The 20,943-nt window shown below is 52.2% G+C and overlaps 1 protein-coding gene across 2 annotated transcripts in view; it reads right to left on the bottom strand.

The window, feature by feature from the left end:
• CRMP1 (collapsin response mediator protein 1) overlaps positions 1 to 20,548 on the bottom strand; it is a gene marked incomplete at both ends in the record, with an annotated part of 67,543 nt that extends 46,995 nt beyond the window's left edge. The window contains one exon of one of the 2 annotated variants that reach the window (XM_082838647.1): positions 20,168 to 20,548. In XM_082838647.1, coding sequence (XP_082694773.1) covers positions 20,168 to 20,548 — 381 coding nt within the window. Of the gene's footprint in view, positions 1 to 15,937; positions 15,977 to 20,167 lie in introns of those variants that run through there. The other variant, XM_082838648.1, reaches the window with a different exon arrangement.
• Positions 20,549 to 20,943: the final 395 nt, after the last annotated feature.

Here is a 20,943-nt window from a genome sequence, read left to right as displayed (position 1 = left end):
AAGATCGTTTTCATGTCAGGAATTCCCAGATCCTTTACTCTGCTGATGTGTAATGTGAACATTCAAGAGGGGAACTGAGTTTGATCTCTTCCAAATTTAGACCCTTCATTTTGCGAGACATTTGACAAAGGGACTCCTCCTCAGAAGACACCCTAGGAAATGTGATTTACGACAGTGACGCTCTCCACGCCTGGTTGTGCTGAGTGGTTCTTGTGGAATGTGAGGTCTAGTCAACCTCAGATGGAAATGGGGCTCGAGATGAGCTGAACTCTCAAATTCACACAACCAATAGGCGTGGAGGTTAGACCCAAGGTTTCCTGACTTCCTGTCCAGCATTCGCTCCGGCAAACACACTTCTGTCACGTTTTTAAACACGTTCACCCTGTAGAATCCATGACACCCCATAATCAGATGCAATTTAGAAAGAACCTGAGGACCTAGCTCTCCAGGATTCCCTTTCTTCACGCAGGAAGTGTGAGTGTGAAAGCCTAAAGAACCATCCCCTCCCCAAACAGTGAATTTTATGATACATAACTTTTAAGAATTTAATAAAAGTCACACATTTAAAAGAAAAAATACCCTGCCTCTCCCAGGATTACCAAGAGGAGCAAATAGTCGACAGATATGAACAGTGACGAACTCCGTACAAAATTCATCGTTTAAATACCTTGAAAGAAAATGAACTATCTCATTAAAAACTCAACAGACATCAAACAGCAAGGGTATGCCAGAGACCGCCCGTTCCTTCCAGGGTGACAGCAGTGACCTAAAGAGACTTATGCTCAGCATGGCTCACGTCCTTGGATCAGTGCTGTACAACAATAAAATGTCCAGAGTCAGACAGATGCAGCTTCCGATTCTTGCCCATTTGCTAGCCACATGACTTAACCTCTCCAAGCCTCAGTTTCCTCATCTATAAATTGGGGATAACTGTCCCTGCCTCGCAGGGCTGTGGGAGAACCCCACGGGGTACATATATAAAGCACTTTGCCCACGCCCACCAGTGGTGACTACCCAGCAGAGTTACACATTGTTTATTCTGTGCCATTTTCTGTAGCAGGAACTACAATCAATATTTGCTTAAGGAAAGAATATGTGCAGCTAAAAGAAATAGGCCAGTGGCGGAGACTGAGTCATGACCAGATCTTTGCACTCCAGCGTGGGAAGGGCTGGGACAGAGGGGTGGTGGGAGCAGAGGAGGCCTCCACTCCAGCCCTTCCAGGGGAATCATGCCTATTCTGAGCTTGAAGAATGAGTTAGGAATTAGCCACATGGCAAAGGAGAGAAGAGACTGCAGAGAGAGGGAATGGCGGGGCAAAGGTACGGGGTCTGGGGGAGCCTGGTGTGCTTGGGGGTCTGTAAGTGGTTTCCCTGGCTGAAGTACGACCTCAGGGTGGGCAGGCTGGAGGGGCAAGCAGGTGCCGGCTCACGGGGACTCTAAGGCCACGAGCTGGGGCAAGGCTAGGCTGGTGTCGATGCTAATGAAAGGGCTTTCATCACGGAAGAACTCAAACCTACAAAAGTTTCTGAACTGAAGCATCACCCAAAACCTGGGCAGAAGTGGAACAAGAGACACTGATAACCTTTACATCTTCCTCCAAGCGGCGATTTCTCAATAAGAGTAGGCGTCAGCCACGTTTACAAAATGTATGAAGAGTCTTAAAATTGTTCACGACTTTTTTTTTGTTTTGTTTTGTTTGCGGTACGCGGGCCTCTCACTGTCGCGGCCTCTCCCGCTGCGGAGCGCAGGCTCCGGACGCACAGGCTCAGCGGCCATGGCTCACGGGCCCAGCCGCTCTGCGGCATGTGGGATCTTCCTGGACCGGGGCACGAACCCGTGTCCCCTGCATCGGCAGGCGGACTCTCAACCACTGTGCCACCAGGGAAGCCCTTGTTCACGACTTTTGACCTAGAAATCTAATGCTGAGAATTTGTCTTCAGGAAAATATCCCAAACAGAGTCAAAGAATTATACACAAAGAGGTGAACCAGAATTACGGACAATTTTGCAACCACACCACTAATGGGGTGACATACAGCTACTAAAATATTCTCCAGGAATATTTAAGGATAAATAACAGCACTAGACAATAAAATGTTAGGTGGGAAAGCAAAATACCAAACTCTCCACAAGGTAGATCTTTCTGGTAGTTCTTGACCTGAGGTGCCTCCCTATGTCCCCGTGGCCCCTTGCACACACCTCCCCAACAATACTCATCACACCATGGTCACTGTTCAAGTGCCCATCTCCTGCTGGGCTGGACACCCCTCCACGGCCAGGACAGCCCTGTGTGAGTCATCTCCAAACCCCCAGGGACCAGGCATAAACCTTACACAGTGTTTAGCAAGTGTTCGCTGAGCGGGAGGAGAGCGGGTGATAGCCAGGAGGCAAGGAGAGAGGGAGGGAGAAAAAGAGAGTGCTTGAAATGACAGAGGGAGTGAGGACAGAAGAGGAAAGTGAGATAAAGGAGTGATAAAAGGGAAGGGAATATGAAGGAAAGAGGGAAGAACGAAAGGGAGGAAAGGGGGAGGGGAGAAATAAAGGAAAAAGGAGGAAAGAGTAGACTGACAGATCAGAAACCTCTCTTCTCTGCTTTTAGAATTCCCTGAAAGCCTAACCCTGTGGCTTGGGAACAGAAGCCTGCTTAATGCAAAGCCTGTCTAATACAGATGAGGCTGGAAGGCCTTCTCACAAGGGGCCCACCTAAACCTCATCACTTCTCTACTGCCAAATATCCTGGGAGTCAGAGGAGTATCCCAGAGAAGGGAAGGCCTTCTTCTCCAAACCTACCATTAATCTCCACTCCAGCCCAACCGGGAGGAAAGAGCTGGTATTGGCGGGATGCCTTTGCTCTCGTCACAAACATTAACTGCTATGTTGAGTGCCGCTTACAAAAATGAACCTTTAAAGCTTCAGACATTCTTACCCACACAACAGCAAAATAAACAACAGTCGGCCTCAACCAGGAGGGGAGGTCTGGATCACAGTGCATCTTTTGCATCACTGTCTGTCCCTGAGCGAAGCATGACGCCTCCCTGCATTCTGTTCTCCCTCCTTTCCTGCATGGTGGGAATAAAGTCGGTCGTTTCCAATCCAAAGTCAGAGGAGTAGAAAACTCATTACGGTCTGCGGAGCCTCAGGAGAAAAAAGAGGTGCTACTCTCATCAAACCAACAACTTACCCCCAAATCACTAGTTTAGCAACCTTGGCTCTGAAAAACTGTAGAGAACAAAAGCTGTTATTACAGAGACAGAGAAAGGCAGTGACTTTATCATCAAGGAGAAGATGTTTGATCTGGGTTCTGAAATATGATAAGTTCATGAAGCCGAAAAACGGAGGAGAAGGAGAACAGTCCAGCAAAATAAATAGTATATACACAGAATTGTTCTGCAGTTTCCAGGTTCCACGCTGTAAATGAGGAAAGCAAAGGGGGATGTCGTGCTGTCCGTGGTCCTGAAACACCACTGGGCACTGGGACAGCGAGGTTTCTCCAAACCCTGGGACCCTGTCCCTCTCCCTCCTACCTCACCCAGGCTTGGAGTTCCTCACTGCTTTTCTTTCTCGGCTCACAGGCATATCTGTAATCTTTACATTGCCACGGAACAAAAACAATCATAGATTATGTTTCACAATGTATGTAGTTGGTTTCAAATACATTTCACTCTGAGTGCCACCCTATCAATACTTTAATTATCCCACCCAGGAAGTTGCGGGGAGGGCATGTGACACTCCCATGTCCCCTCTCCTACAATTCTTCACTAATACACACATCGGAATCTGGGGTCAGTGAATGAATGAGTGCCAAAAACGGATCTCAGAGGTCTGGCCTTCACACGAAAAGGGCAGCTCCATCCCGGGGCTGCAGGCGCACACAGATTCTCATGAGGCTGCCTGATTTATCCGTGGGAAGGGGCTCAGAGAAATTAAATGAAAAGTTACTCCTGGAAAGATGAAGAATATCTTCCTCTCCAAAGGGCAAGTGTGAAAACGAGTCTCAAAAAGATAAGGGAAGCCGCATTTGGTAGAAATGTGCTTGCCCATGCATTGAGTGCAGGTGAAACGGCTTTCTCGTAAGGCAAGGAGATGTCAAGGTGAGTTCTGAAAGTTATTAGTCCTTCAGACGCTACAAGTCACTGACACTAAGGCTCACGCTGCAACTCAAACATTCAATAGGACAGATAGGCACACCCCTCACTCATGCAAGTACAACTCACAACATGGCACCAGAGCCTAGATTAATCCTGAAAATCCACTGGGATTGTCTGCTAAAAACTCCAATCCAGGTGTTTTTGTCAAAATTTTCCTTTGCCAGGTCTAGTTTATGGGCCAGGAATTTATTATTAACAAACATGTAGGATATTCTTGATGGACACCCTCGGTGGTAGATTGTGTTATTTCTTTCACAATCCTTCCTGCCTTCCCACACTTGCCATGCTCCAGTGTGGGTGCAGGGCTCTCCCAGCCGCACTGACTGCGGGTGTGCCTACTCGAGTTGCTTTGACCAACAGAATGAGAGTGGATGTGACTGCACCAGTCTGAGCACGAGCTTTTAAGAGGCAGGTGGCTTCCAGCTCCATTTCTTGAGAGTCCATCCTCCACCATGAAAACCACAAGACCCAAGGAATGGTGTCTCCTTCAGTCTGAGCCCCAGAATGAGGAGCTATGAGGAGCATGCCTGACCCAAAAAGAAGCCTGAAGATAAATGTAGCTCAGCCCTCCTAAGTCCCTGCCACCCGCAGACCTGCGAACAACAGACAACTACTTGTTACTGTAAGCCACGGAATTACAAGGTTGTTTGTTACGTGGCATTATTGCACCAAAGCGAATTGGTACACCTTCCAAATTCTGTGCTGGGAGTCACAGCCACCGTGATCGCTGTCTGAGAGATTTTCCAGCTCAAATACTTCATAAACCCAGGACTCTGTTCCTTCCTTTCATGACCAGAGCCCCCTTCCTCCCTGGCTCCGCTCACAGATCGCGCAACCAGACTCCTTGCGGTGGCAAGTGCTGCCTGCAGTGCAGCTGCGCACTCTTATTATTTATTCACAGAAACCCAGTCCATTTGCCTTTGATTCTGCCTCAGGGGACGGCCTGTCAGCCGGTGGTGCTTTGCCACACTTTTCAGGAAAGCAACCCTGGAAGCGGCAACAGGCCTGAGATTGAATATAACGAGCACACGTTTGTTCCCACCCGCATGGGTCAAGGACACAGTGGCATTTTCCTCCTTCATGAATCAGAAATACAGGAGGTCGGGCTTCCCTGGTGGTGCAGTGGTTGGGAGTCCGCCTGCCGATGCAGGGGACACGGGTTCGTGCCCCGGTCCGGGAGGATCCCACATGCTGCGGAGCGGCTGCACCCGTGAGCCATGGCCGCTGAGCCTGTGCGTCCGGAACCTGTGCTCCGCAGCGGGAGAGGCCACAACGGTGAGAGGCCCGCGTACAGCAAAAAAAAAAAAACCCAAAAAAACCCAAAGAAATACAGGAGGTCTCCATGGATTGCAGGCCTTTTCTGTGAGCTGAGGCCCATTTCCATGACAACTGCAATGTTAACAGCGAGATTTCAAGCTCCATTGTACCTGACAGACATTCAGGAAATATTCCCTGATGGAGTATCTGGCGTTAACATAACACACCTCTGTCATGACCCCAGGAGTGGGCAAGGTCTTCAGGCTCCCTATAGAAGGATGATGCTGGCTAAATCTGTATATACGTGTAGACCCACTTCTGCATTTTTTCATCTCTGCCTTTTACCTTATATAAAGCAACCTGAACAGGAATCCTTTGCCTTCAAGAAAACCACATTCCTGAGTACACACTAAGTATCACTTCTGCATTACGTGGGATTTCATGTTTAATTCTGAAGTCACCTTAAGAAGTGGGTATTATTGCTACAAATAAGGAAACTCAGAGAAGGGAAGTGATTCTGCCCAAGGTCACACAGCCAGGAGATGGTGGAGTCAGATATGAACCTAGTCACCTGGTACCTACAAAGTGACGGCCCAGCACCCCGTGGTAGTTATCCCGGTGTTCTCCTCACTCTACCTAGTTAAGATGTCTGAGCCTCAGTTCCTTCCTTTGAAAAACGGGAATAAGCAGGAATAGACCATACATCTCAAGCCCATTCCCAATGCCATGCACCTCACCGGTCCTTCTGACAGGATGGTTGCGACTCTGGCCAAAAGGGAGTAAGGCAGATTAAAGGGCTCTGGAAGTTGGAAAGGGCTCTCCAGTATTAAGACATTCAAGGCAGAGCCCTGTTCACCTGATAAACACTGACAACGCCTCCTGTAAGCCAGATGCTTCTACAACTATTATCTCATTCAACACTCATTTAACAAAGAGGCAGCGCTGTCTGCTGGTTAAGGACATGGCAGTAGAGACCAGAACACCTGAGCTCTAATCGGGTCCCACACTTACTACCCTTGTGCCTTAGGCACGTTGACCTCTCTGTGCTTCAGTGTTCCATCTATAATGCAGAGCGTGGTTTTGAAAGTAAAATGAATTAATGCGTGGACAGAGCTCAGTGCCTGATTTTTAAAGTCTTCCCATTGTGGGGAGATAAATCTCATTCAAATGCCCAGTTCCATCTTCAGCTTCTCTCTAACCTCTCACACCCCAAACCCAACTCTTTTGTAGACCTTGCTGCATCTGCTCCATTGTTCTCATACCCCCCTGCTGATTTCCACCTCCCACAGCACCTGCTCCAGGTCAGCCCTCCCCACCTGTCTCCCTGCTGCCTGCCTTGTCCCCTCCACACGACAGCCAGTGACCTTTCTGGTCACAAATGCAACTATGTCGTGCCTCTCCTTAAACCCTTCACCAGCTTGTCCTCACATGTAGGACAAAGCATGCCCTCCCAGGCTCTTTCTGGCCTGACCCCTGCCCTCTCCTGGCCTTGTGCTATATTCGTATACTCACACCATATTCTGGCTCTCTGAGCTGCACTTTCACACCCTGTGCCTTTGTCTGTGGCAGCTGCTACCTGGATTTCTTGCAACTCACCTTGTCAGGGGCAGTGTCCTGCTTCCAGGAACATGTGCTTACCTCCTGGAGCTCCTAAAGTGTAAGGCTTGCACCCTTATTAGCATTGTTTCCCAACTGCACAGAACTTCGTCTATTGGCTCATTTTTATATGTCCATTTCCCGCATGAGACTATGAGATCCTTCACACCAGAGACTACAGCTTGTTCCCACACAGCTTCTTAGCTGGGTGACCTGCGGCAATAACTTAATCTCTGTGTTTCCGTTGTTTTTTGGTTTTTTTTCTATTAGTGGAGCTAATCAAAGTACCCAACTCACAGGATTACTTAAGATAAGTAAAAGCTCACGACACAACGAATACCAGCCTGTGAAGCCCAGTGCTCTCTGCTGAATGTTCTGTGGCTGTGCATTTGAGGAAGCTGGGAAAAGCTTCCATTGCTTTTATCAGGTTCTCAAAGGAGTCTATGGACTCAGAAAGTATTTAAACCAGTTTAAAAGGTGCCCAATAATTAAAGTTTTATTTTGGATCCATTTTGTTCTACATGCTCAGAAATAAAGGACAGCAAAAAGAAAAAAAGCAGGAAAGAAAGGGAAAAAAGAGAAAAAAGGAGAGAAAAATCCAAACACTGTACTCGGAAACTGCAGTAAAGAACTGGGGCTATTTTGGAAAAGAGAAGGTCCTAAGTAACTGAGAAATATTGTCCAGAGCCTCTAGGAATATCAGTGTGGAAGAGGAAGAAACCTGTGAAAAATTCTGAGGGCAAAAGGTAGACTCTCCCTCTGCATACAGAAGACTTTCCAACGACACAGCTGTCCAAGAGTAAAGCAGGCTGCTGTGTGAAGTGGTGAGATCTCCCTGCCACTGGAGGTGGGCAAGGAGAGGTACTTGCAATTCCTACACTAGAGGGGAGACTGGGGATGGGGAAGAAGCAATGGACACTCCTCTCTGCCGCCTCAAATGCACAAACACAGAAAAATTTACATAATTTAAAAGGTTCCTTTCAACTTTGAGGTTGTATAAGTCAAATATTTGCTTCAAATTTAAACCCTAAGGGGCTGTGAATATGGTCTGATATAAAGTACATGGCAGCATAATTTGGGGACAGGTACAAAATCTCGAACAGCCACCTCTTTGCTTTATGCAATTCTGCATCAGAACCGTGGAGTTTTCCCATGGAATTGACCCCAAGTTCTAACACCAAGCAGTTATTCGGTCAAGACCCTGGGGAAATGTGTACTTTAACGATTCAATATATATATATGGAAGATTCCTCTTGTAAAAGCTTGCTTTCAGTGTGAAATGCAGTGAAGCCCATTAATATGCCAGGCCTGCCTTCTCCCCACTGCCAAAGTACCACTTGGGAAGTCTTTATTTTTTACCTCCAGAAACCCTTCACGCCACCCTCATCTCCTTCTGGATGGTAACTACCTAAATGCTAAATCCATGGATAGGACATTTGTTAAGGTCAAATGCAAGAGTGTCTTAAGACCTCACTCAGCAAAGATGCAAAGCTTGCAATCTAGTGGTTTTTGTTTGTTTGTTTTGCGGTACGCGGGCCTCTCACTGTTGTAGCCTCTCCCGTCGCGGAGCACAGGCTCCGGACACGCAGGCCCAGCGGCCACGGCTCACGGGCCCAGCCGCTCCGCGGCATGTGGGATCCTCCCGGACCGGGGCACAAACCCGCGTCCCCCGCATCGGCAGGCGGACTCCCAACCACTGCGCCACCAGGGAAGCCCTGCAATCTAGTTTTTATTCATCCACTCACAGAATATGGAGTCCCTGCTATGAGTCACCAATGCATGAGAGTGCTCCTGAGGAGATGCTGAGGAAAAGTAGATGTTGTCCCGATCCTCCAAGTGTGCACAGTCAAGTGGACAAACCAAAGTTACCCAAGTGGGAGTGCACCTGGGGCACAGGCCCAAGGAAGGAGCAGGAAGCTGAAACTTCATACATCCACAGCCATCACTTCCCTCCTATTACCTGCTTACTCTTGTTTTCTAGACCAGCCTCTCTGTGAAGTATCCTAGATCCCATTCCATTTCCTAAGCCACCCATTCAGAGTTGTCTTTTCTCACTAAGAGCAAAGTTAGGATTTGGTCTTTGCATCTCTCTACGGCAATGAATCTCAACCTTTCTGTGTTCAGGACATAGTTACCAATGGTATAAAAATTTGCAGCAGTCTTGAAGGGATTAAAGACATAAAACACCACCAAATGAGTCAGCGCAATCACTACCATGTCATCCCAACTACAGTGTGACTGTGTCCATCTCAGAGGGCCTTTCGTGTCTCCTTAATTGAACTTGCTTACTCTTCAGCACCATGGCGCTGCGCTGTCCACTGCCCTGACCCTATCCTCTTATATGCTCAAGGGGCAAAGTCTTCTGATGTCCCCTTTCCATTACAAGAGCTTCCTTTTCCTCACAAAAAAATTAGACACTATTCCATACTGTTCCATTCGTGAGTGCTCAGGGATCTACCTGATAGATGTTATTAGAACAATTTTTAGACTTGGTTGTAGTAAACATAAACTTTAAATGCTGATCAAAATTTAGCAGCACATCTACACAGGATTTTTTCAGTACACCACTGTGCTCACAGCACATGGGCTGAGAACCATTGGTTGCTGGAATATCTTGCATTTTCCTATCTTCCACCAGCGCCTCTTGTACATGGGTCCTTAATCTCTATCTCTGGGCCTTGCCTCTCACCCCCATGTCGTTCTGTGTTTCTAATTGCCCAGTGAGACGCCTCACTTTGGTGATCATTCCTAACTCTAATTCAGCCTAGGAAACGATGCAGGCCTTTTCTTTCAAACTCACCCCTTAAACTTCCTGACCACCTCGTTATCAGCTCCAACAGGTGTTTATTAGCATCTCCGATGGGCCACGATGTTCACATTTAATCCTCATATATCTGCTCCAGAAAGACTAACACTGGGCTCTTTGCCATCAGTTTAGGCCTTGATCATGCAACTTGCTTTGGCCAATGGTTATGAGCAGATATGAAATGTACCATAGCTGAGCAGGACTTCTTAAAGGCATTTGTGCTTCAAGCCTCTGCTCCTTCAGCCTGTGTCTCAAGGTGAGGAGATCCAAGGGGCAGACCCATTGCTCGCAACAGCCAGGGGCAAAGCCACAGCCAATCCAGGTCCTCATGTAACATGAGCAAGAAATAAATGTATGTTGCTGAAAACCACTGAGACTTTGGATTGTTTGCTATGGAACAAAGCTAACTAATACACCATCTTGCAGTAAGAATAATAACTAATAACCGCTAACCCATTGAGCATATACTATGTGCAGGTACTATTCTAAATATCTCACATATATTAAGTCATTTAATTCTCAAGGGAAAAAAACCCCCATGGAGTATTACTATTATGACCACTTTACAAATTAGAAAATTGCTGCATAGAGAAAATAAGTGATTCGCCAAAATTACACAGCAAGTAAGTGGAGCAGCTAGGATTCAAATCCCAATAGTCTGGCTTCAGAATCCACATTCTTCCATGTTGCCTTCATTATACCATCCTCCCAGTTCAAGAACTTCCAGAGGCTTCCTATTACCCACAGAATCAAGTCAGAATATCCTATAACTAGGAGCTGAATTATCTAATCTAACTCTGTAAAGAAAAGGAATCTGAGACCTAGAGAACTGACTTGTCCAAGATCAAACACCCCATTTGCATTTAAGCCAGACTTAGAACCCATGGGCTATTTCCATCACTTTGGGTGCATTCTGCCTGACTTCCAAAGCCTTGTAGAATTCCCCAGTCCCCCAGCCATTCAAATTTATTTCAAGATCCTCACCCTCGGATTTAGCTATGTAAAACTCTTATTCTCTTCTGACAACATTCACTCCAGCCCAGGTCTCGACCCTGCTGTTCCACCTGCCTTGCATGTTCTTCCTTTGTCTCCACCAATCAAATCCCTCAACACCTAGCTCATGCCATCCCCTAAGCCCCAAGAGGGCACCTCTTCTTGCTTCTGCCAATGCTGAGCCCTCCCTTCCCTGAACTTCTCTAACACCTGTGCTCTATTCCACACTTACCCTTTGGTCATTTTTAAGTCGTTCCATGTATGTGCAATTTTTCACTTAGATGGAAAGGTCAGGATCATGAAATACGTATTTTTTAACTGCTCATGACACCTTGCACAGATCAAGGAACAAAACGGTTAAGATATGCAGTTAACAGTCGTTGATTACCTGCCATTCTGAATTTTCATCTCCTCAAAGAGAGCCTGAGTTCGGGGAAGGGAACTATCGTCTATCTGTTAGCCGCTTACTATGTGCCTGGTACATTCACATATGTCATATCATGTGTTTCTGGGTATTCAGTCTTGGCCAAGTTCATTACAAGACACAGGCAATCAGGGCTCAGTTGGCATCGTTATGTTATGGAAGATGTCACAACTCAGTATCACTTGTATGCTCACAAACACTTTTTAAGAATGTAATTTAAAATAATTCTTCCCCAAAGAAAATGGCCCACTTCTTCCTGTCTGATCATGAACTTGACCTAACTGAGAATGTCTGCTTCTCTGCCCTGGATGACAGAAGCTCTGAATCAGGACCGTATGTCCAGAAGCACACCCCCAGTGGCCCAAATCACTGGCAGGTTTGGTCTCTGCTTTTCCTTGAGCCTCAGTCTTGCTATTCTACTTCCCTCTGATTTCACTATATGCAGGATAAATCACTCTAGGCATCTCAAATCCTTTGCATAAAAAGGCAATGAGGGCTTCCCTGGTGGCGCAGTGGTTGAGAGTCCGCCTGCCGATGCAGGGGACACGGGTTCGTGCCCCGGTCCGGGAAGATCCTACATGCCGCGGAGCGGCTAAGCCCGTGAGCCATGGCCGCTGGGCCTGCACGTCTGGAGCCTGTGCTCCGCAATGGGAGAGGCCACAGCGGTGAGAAGCCAGCGTACCGGGAAAAAAAAAAAAAAAAAAGGCAATGAGATAAACTAGATACTTATAAGGTAGGCTGAATGCTATCCTCAGGAAGAACCAAGTTTTTTGCATATTTGTCCATTAGAATAACTAATTCAGTCCGATGTAATTTTTATTTAATAATCTCTTTCTTCTCTGCTCATCTTTACTGTTTTACTGTTTGATCTAACACACACACACACACACACACACACACGCAAACACACAGATTTCAATCAGACAGTGACTCTCTTACCAGGCAGACCAGCCCACCTACCCTCCCTGCTTGAACAGGACCTCTTCATTCCTCCACAAGCCATTGAAGAAGCTTCCAAGTCTCTATAATCCTGTTTACTCTTTGGGAAACAGGCTGCCTTCCTCACAGGACTGTTCTGAAAACCCAATGAAAGATCACGGAAATCCTTTTGAATGCTGTAATGGTCTGCAAACTCATGATGTCTTCTCTGTAATAACAATACTTCACAACCATGGTGGCGGACACTCCTGCCTGCCCCTTCAGTGGCTCTGTTGGGGCAGCTGCTTCTGCAGGGCCACAGCCCTGTGCCTTTGTTTGCTCAGAGCCACGCCCAGGATGCCCCTACTCACTTAACCACCGCAGTGGGCACCGAAAAACCATTTTAACTAAATTAATCCCGGCTATGCCATTAGTTTTTGGAAAAAAAGCCATACATGAAAGAGAGCTTTATTAATGTTTTAAACAATCCTTGGGGGCTGAAGCCAAGTGTTTTGGCTTCTTCCCTCTTCTCTAGCAGGCTATTCTAGCATCTCAGAAAAAGGCTGAGGCAGAGAAAAGAGGAAAAGACACCATAGTCAACATGAGTAGAGCATTTTTGTGATTCAGCCGTGCCCCTGCCTCTGTCCACACTGTGCCCTGTCTGGAGTGTCTCTTTTCCTCCTCTGCTCACATACTCTCTCTCCTATCTCTAATTTCACTGCTGAATCTGAGACCTTACCCCCTTTGTTCAGATGAGCAAACTGAGGCTCACAGGAGGAGTGACCCAACATCAAGCAGGTGGGGACCTGGAGATGCAGCTGACAGCTGTATCTTGGTCCTTTCTTAAGCCCCACTGGGTCCCTCCACAGGCCACACATACCGTGGCTGCCAAAAACATCTTAACCGTCTCCAGGATTTGCTCTAACTGCACAGAGAAGCCACACTTGGTCACAGAGGTCAGGCTCCTGCAATGCTGACTTTCCTTCAGTTTCTCCAACGGGCCACACTCTTTTGCCACAGAACCCCTCCCTCCTCACCCACCAGGACTAGGCTGGGTGTCCCTGCTGTGGTCTCCTCAGCCTCCTGTACTTCCCCTTATAACACATCCCCACCAACATTTTGTGGCTATTTCAGGCTGAAATGTCAGTCTTTGCTAAACTCTGTGAAGGCAAAGGGCATGCCCATCTCATGCCCACTTTCCTTAGCACCCAGACAGTGGCAGGCACAGACCAGGTGCTTATTAACTTACCAAATGAGTTCTATTGATTGAACAGGTTAAGGGTGCAGCATGTGGAAAGCCACAATGCCTATCCATTCATTTAATGGCATTCTGGTTCCTGTCAGACCACGTACATTATCAGCAAAAGGTCCTCAGGAAGCTGTGGGTCCTACAAAGGAGCTCCATCCAAGTCCATCCTCTCTGGCTTCTCCTTTAAACCACACATTTTTCTAGCTGGAGTGGACTATGTGGGCCAAATTAAACACAAATGTTTCATCAAGGACAGCTTTCCCAGGAAATAAGGGGCATTTTCAGCATCTCTCCTCCCCATGCTATTGAAGCTGTGGGATCCACTCCATGTGATTCTCTTTTTTTTTTTTTTTTTTTTTTTTTTGCTGTACACGGGCCTCTCACTGTTGTGGCCTCTCCCATTGCGGAGCACAGGCTCCGGACACACAGGCTCAGCGGCCATGGCTCACGGGCCCAGCCGCTCCGCGGCATGTGGGATCCTCCCGGACCGGGGCACAAACCCGTGTCCCCTGCATCGGCAGATGGACTCTCAACCACTGCGCCACCAGGGAAGCCCCCACGTGATTCTCTTTTACACATGCGTTGACTACCTGCTTCGCACAAAGGACTAAAGCAGCAGGATCAGCCAGCAGTTCTGAAGCCCTTACTGTGTGCCTACGAAACACTAAGCACTTTGCCAGTGTCCTCTCAGATGCTCAAGGGTCCTGTGAAATGGCCAGTGCTAAGCCCACTTTGGATATAAGAGCACGGAGGCTCAGAAAGGAGGCAGCGCAGAGATGCACACCCAGACACGTCTGCTGCAAAAGCCTGGGCAGTTTATCTCCACTCCAGAGGGCCACAGCCTGCAGGCAGGGTGACTGCTGCGGCTGTGCAGGCAGAACTACACAACTCCGGAGGCACTGTTCCCATACACCTGCCTCAAAGACCATCTGGCTAAACGTGCTTCTTGGAAACCGGGATCCTGAATGGGGCACAAACCTGCTATGGGCAATAGTCACAAAGGTACCCTGGGTTCCTGACTCATCAGTCACTGCATCCCCTCTACCTCCATCTCCTGCCTCAGTTCCCCTGGGGTCAGGGTTGGAGAGGAGGAAAGCCCGGACCAGCTCATGCAAATATCCAGTTCGTTCCTCCCACACTGCCTAGCCCAGGGCAACCACATCCCTTCCATTGATTCTTAGCCGACTACAGTGTTAAGGGAGTGGTCCCTTATACCGCTGTGTCTCAGAGGGCAAGGATTAGGGATGGGCAAGAGGTGGTCCCCACCATCAGGGGGCACGTCTCTGGACTGTAACTCAGCAAAGGTCTGCTGACAAGACCTGAAGCTGGGCGGAAGAGTTTTCTAAGAGAGCCTCAATCCAGAATTGGGCAGAATGCAGGGCTGTTCTGGGGAGGCAAGGGGTCCCAGTTCTTTCCCAACCTTCCTCTCAATTGCCTCCCCAACCAGTGCTCCAGCCTCTGAGAACTTTATGTGGACAATGCCTCCTTCAAAAGATTTATTGAGAAGATTCAAGAAAACAAGATCCACAATACACTGGGCAGGCAAGTGGGAAATGTCAGCTTCATCACCCCTACCCACGGCTGCCCTCGCCAAGGTGTTCTGGGACCATCCTTGAGCCTGGATTCTGGATAAAGGAGGATGCTAGGTCTCCTGCCCTCAAACCTCAAGCATTGCCCTGGAGGATTCCATCATGCCTTCCAGCACCTGGCTGCTCAGATATCAGCCACCCAAGGCCCATGGGTTTCACCAGCACCTGTGGTCCACATCCCTCAGGAATGGTTTGGTTCAACTCTGGTGCCAGGCAGGGAATGAGGCGGAGGCCAGGTCTCTGGACCCGCTGTGTCCTCAGCTCCCCACCCTGAGACAAAGCAGAAAGACCAGGGATCCTTTGTTTCCGGCCACACCCAGAGACACCGAGAACTGCTCAGCCACCGCCACCATTCCCACCCCCCAGTGTTAACCCTTCCCGGGACACAGCCGCCCGGGCCGCCCCATCAGGTTATTTTTAGCTGCAGTGAGGAATGGGAGGGGCTCCTCCATCATGGCGCTGTCTCTAGGTCCAGACTTCCACTTCATCGGTTTGGGCGGGGAGTGGCGGGGGGGAGTGGGGGAGGGGCGGTGGTCGATCATTTTCCTTACTCTGGCGGGGAAGAAACCCTGCCGCGAGGTGCAACAGCTAGACTGTGCAAAGGGCGCCCGCTGGAGGCTCAGCTCCAGGGCCGGAGGGAGGGGGTTCGGACACCGAGCCCCTCCCTCTTTTGTTCAGCTCCGCATCCTCCGGGTCCAAGCCATCCGCTGCAAGCCCGCGGGGAGAGGGACCCGAGGCTCCCGCCCCGCCCCGCCACGCCGGGCTGCCCTCCCCCGCATTGTCCCCAGAGGCTGGGGGGAGGAGGCTGCAAGGCCGAGACCGGCCCCGCCCCACCCGCCGCGACGCAGGAAAGCCCCTCGGGGGCCGCCCGTTAGGTCCCCCTGCGGATCCCGACCCCGGCGGCGACCACCACCACCTCGCCAAGAGCGGCGGGGCCAGGGCGGGGGCCCAGCTTACCGTGATATGCGGAATGCTCTTCTTGCCCTGGTAAGACATGGCCCCCCTCTGGCGCCCTCCGCCCGGCCGGTGGACCTGTGGGGCTGGCTTTCGCCCTGTCTGGCTGTCTCTCGGTCCCGCTCCCCGCGGGCGCGGTGACAAAGGCCCGGGATCAGTGAAGAGAGGGACGGAGGCTCGGCGCCCGCGGCTGCCCACGCGCCCGGCTGCCCCGGCTGCTCGGCCCGCCCGCCGCCGCTGCCGCTCCGGCTGCCAGCACCGCCCGGCTCCGCGAGGAGGGCGGGAGGAGGAGGGAGAGGCGAGGGCGGGAGGAGGGGGCTGCAGACAGACAGCTCCTCCCGGCGGCGCGCAGCCGAGCCCGATTCGCCCCTCTCGGCTCGAACCAGGAAGCGCTTCCCTTCAGATCTCCCCCACTCCGCCCCCCGCCCCCGCCCCTCCCCGACCGCCCAGCCCCGCCGACCCCCACCCCGCGCACACGCCCTCTGCTGGGCCCCGGCCTCGCTCTCGGATTGGGTAGGTCTGGTTTTCAGGGCTCCTTTAAAAGCCAGAGATGAACTTCGGGTGCGCAGGCAGAGGCCGTGGGCAGCGCCACAGGTGTGCAGCAGTGCATCTGCAGGCCTCCCCGAACACCTGCGTGGGGGAGGGAGTGTGGGCCGGGTGCCCAGAACCCGCCCCGGCTGCTGGTGCGCTCGAGGCCCTCCAGGATCCAGCCCAGGCCTCTCGTTCCACAGCCTGCGTTAGTCCCTCCGCTGCGCCACTCCCTGAATAGACCGAGCACATCTCCAGCCCCAAGTCCAAGCCTTTATTCAAACTGTGTCCTCTCTCTGAATATCTTACCTCAGACAGAAGTCTATCTATTCTCCCAGACTCACCTCCTAGGGCTTCTCCATGAAACCTTTCCCTGCCACTCCTCCCACCCCCATCATTGAACCAGCCTCCCTCCCCCCCTGCAGCAGGGACCCCAGAGACAAAGGCCTAATTAGTGACTGACCTGCTCTACTGCCTGCAGCCCCTCTCTCATCACAGGGCCCCCTGCCATTGGGGCCACCGGCTTATCCCCAGAGCCTTGTCTACCAGACAGTGATTGCTGATTGTAGAGCCAGACCATTGGCACTAAGGAGCCCAGAGCCCCTAGGACAGGCTAGCGGTCAGGAGGGGGTAAAGGATGTCCTGGTTCCCAGTGGAGAGTGGACACCAGCCCCAGTGCCCATAATCCAGGTGTTGCTTTGGGGAGAGGTGGGCAGGCTTGGGCTAGCTTGATTAACTTCTTGACAGAAGAGGAAAGAGGGAAGAGGGGGAAAGCGGGGGAGCCCTAGTAAGCCCCCATAGGGCTAGACAGGTGCCTCCCAAATCCAGGCAGATTAAAATGCCAACCTTCTACTTTCTGCCTATAAAACCCAAACCCACAGGCTCGGTAAAAAGACCCCACCTTCTTTACTTCCAGCTGCCACACAGAGGGCGGGGTGCCAGGCCTGGTGAAGCTCCCGCCACTCAGGTTAGGGCCTGAAGCCTTTACCTCCACTGCCACCTGGAGGCCAGTCCTCCAGTCCAGGACAGAAGGCCAGAGACGCCTGGGCCTTAAAGTGGAGATAGGGTTTTATGTTCACAAAATAGAAACGGCTTAGTATTCCAGGAACACTAGGCCATAAGTTTCCCATTTCCAGGGGCGAAATTGAGGCTTACAGAGATAGAATGAAATCTTAGATACAAAGCATGTGAGCTGCAGCAGAGCAGTATCTGGAAGCCAGGTTCCTGCACAACTTGTCTAGAGCTCACTCTTGGCCCTGAGTTGGGTCCTAAATTCTTGTTGCTGACCGGAAATTGCAGGTCTCCCTCTCTCTGACACTACATCCCCTTCCTCAGCGTTGCTAAGGGCTAGGTTCCACGAACCAGGGCCCCTCCCAGGCTTCAGTTTGGGCAGGGAAGCTCCAGGATTGGAGAGGAGACCTCCTGCGTATAGGGGGAGGGGCACTCGTCTGCTATTGGCCAAACAGACCACCGCTCCCAAGTGGACTTCCCGGGTACAAAGCGCCGCAGTTGCACAGCCTCGGGCCTCGGCAAACGCTGCGCCTGCGCCGCAGAAACCCCTCCTCCCTCCCCGGGAAAGAGCTTTACGGGCGCGGGGGAAGGACCCCGGCACCCTCTGCAAAGCTCAGGAGCAGCGAGGCCCGCCGGCCCCCGAACCCGAACCCCGTGGCTGCTCGGTCAGCAGAAAGTAAAACTCTCCCCCACAAGGGAGACCGCGAGCACCTAGGCTCCACAGTTCCGAACCTCGCGTGCTCCTGGAGCCCTTGGGCGCGCCGGAGGCGCTGCCTTTTGTCCAGTACCCGAGAAGCCATGGAGAAAGGGGAGAAGGCTAGAGGGGGAGAAGAAAGAGGAGTGGGAGAGGTGAAGGGATCAGCGTCCCCAAGGGCCGAGGCGCGGCTGCGGAGCCGTCCCAGACAGAGCCCAGGGGCGATGCTGGCTTTGGTGACATTGACTGCAGGTCCGTCAGGGACGCTCTTGCACAGCTCCCGGCCGTGCACAAAGCTCTCTCGCCTCCCTGATACTCCACCACGCCTTGAGAGAGGCTGGGAGATGCCACCCCCATTTCACAGATGAAGAAGCTGAGGCTCAAGAGGACGCAGAGCCTTGACTGGAAACTAGGATTCTCCGGTATTGGCCCCGGCTTCTTGGTCCGCGGCCCCGAAGCCTCCCGCTCGGGCTGTGAAGCCTGGATCCCAAGCGAGGTCGGACACTAGGGAAGGAGGTGGGCAGGGCAAGATATAGAAGGGATAGGGACAAGGAGACGGGACCCTCTCGATATCTCCATTCCTTGCACACACACCCCCACAGACACACACACCCTCACTGTAGACTTTCATCTCGCGAGGCTCAGGATTCAGGACCACGGAGAGTTCCCGAGCTACCGAGACTGAAGACCCGGGGCGTGGGGGTGGGGGCAGGAGGAGACCCACTATTGGGTCGTAGCAGCCACAGGCCAGCCCGGCCCCCACCCCCACTCCTCCAGGAAGCCCTCCCAGATTTCTGTCTAGATCAAGCTCTGCCTCCTCCGGGCTCACTGCATGCCTCTCAGAGCATTTAAGGGGAGAAGGGTTAATAAAAATGATGATAAGGATCAAACTCAAATAAACAACAAACACTTATTGTATGCTCACTACCTAGCGGCATTAACTGATTTAATTTTCACAATGAATTTGTTACCCACCCTGGCCTAGGGTGGGGCCGGAGTGCTAAACAGGGAACCCAGCACCTATCAGGGGCCTGGGACCTGAGCAGTGCTCAGACATGGAGTTCTGGGGTAAGGCTACAGCTCGTCGGCCCTCGGGTGCTCCAACTTCCGTTTTCCAAGCACCTCACCCATATATCCCAAAGCTGGGTCGTCTACCCATCTTCCCCCAATGCTCTGGCGACCCCAGCTAAAGGGAGATGAGCCATAGGGCCCACGGCCTGGCGTTCCCTCTCCCTGATGTTTCCCCACTTTCGTGGGGGGGGGGCCTCCAAGTCTAGGAAGCTACTGACCCCGGTTCAAACCCCCTCTCTGCCTCCAACTTGCTCTGTGAAGTGAGCACAGAAGCGTTGTGCTGTGGGACTCAGGAGCATCCTCTGAATATGGTGATTGCGGCTAGCGGTTTCCAGTTCTGTCTGCCCCACGATCTAAATCTTTAACCAAATCCTTGCCCCGGAAAATACAGAGGGAGCACTCAGGAATGGCTTAAGCTTTAAGCCATGTGACCACAGGCATTTCACTGAACCTCTCCCAGCGCCTGGTACATAGTAGGTGCTCTATAATTCCTCATGAGTGAGTGAATACATGAAGGGATGAATGCGGAACAGAGCTCCCTGTCTTTTCGTAAAGCAGAAAATGAGGATCCTTGGATGAAATTAACCCCAGAGGTCCCTCTGCGCTTTAAGGGACCATGTGGCGGCTTTAGCCAACTTACTTCCCTTCTCAGAACCTCGCTCTCCCTTTCTGCAGTGGAGGAGCGGGGGTGCTGGATCTCGAAAGACCCTTTGGAGTCTCACGGACTATGCTGGCCAACACTGACCGAGTCGCACAACCTCTCCGAACCTCCTGAATGATGGGGTGGGGGAGGGGCGTTCCGTAGCTCTCCCAAGCCTGGCCGCAGTGGCCCCAGCACTCCTGCCCGGGCACTGCCCTCGGGCGGCCCCACGCCCAGCGACCCGAGGGTCCCGTCCCCTCCGTCCGGCCCACGCGCGCCCCGAGGGTACCTGGCCATTGTCCCGGCCGAGTGGCAGGTCGCGGGGCGCGGGGCAGCGGATGCGCAGCGCAGTTGGTCGCTCGTTGCGCTCGCCCGGCGAACTGACTGCCGAGCCCGAGGGATCGCTCACGTCGCTGGCCGTGTCCTCGCTGCCTCCGGGCCCCGGCAGGCCGACCGCGTCGAGCCGGCCAGCACTGCGCGGTGTGCGCGCGGAGCCTCGGCGGCCCACGCTGTACGCGTCGAAGTCGATGGTCTTATTCTCGTAGGCGCCCTCCACCGCGGCGAACATGCCGCCGTACTTCTGGCGCGGGGTCTGCGCCGCGCTGCCCGGCCGCGCCAGGTACACGGGCAGGTCGTCCTCCGTGTTCCACGCGCGCCGCCGATCCGCCATACCGGTCCAAGGCCGGCAGCCCGCCCGCGCTCCCGCCCACCCGCGGCCCTAGCCACCGCTGTGTGCCGAGCTCAGCGCTCCGTGAGGGCCGAGTCTGCCCAGGCGAGACTGCGGCCCGAGGAGGGGAGGGGCGGGGCGGGGCGGGACGCGAGGCGGGGCGGGGCAGGGGCGGGGCCTCCGGGCGGCTGTCTGAGAGCGCAGCGGCAGGCTACAAAGGACCGGGAGGCGGGGACCGCAGCGAGGGCGGGGAGGGACCGTGACGAGCCCTCGCCGCAGCGCCGAGGGCGGGCAGCAGAACCGCAGTGCCCTCGCCGCCCACCCCGCTCCCCGCCCCCAGGCTGAGCGCGGGACGCGAGGAGTGCGAGGGTTGCTAACCGCGAGCACGCACACACACA

This window comes from Leucopleurus acutus (assembly GCF_964270905.1).
Source record: "Leucopleurus acutus genome assembly, chromosome: 4".
NCBI lineage: Eukaryota > Metazoa > Chordata > Mammalia > Artiodactyla > Delphinidae > Leucopleurus > Leucopleurus acutus.
The sequence above is the reverse complement of the archived record's forward strand: the minus strand, read 5'-3'. Positions and strand labels throughout refer to the sequence as shown.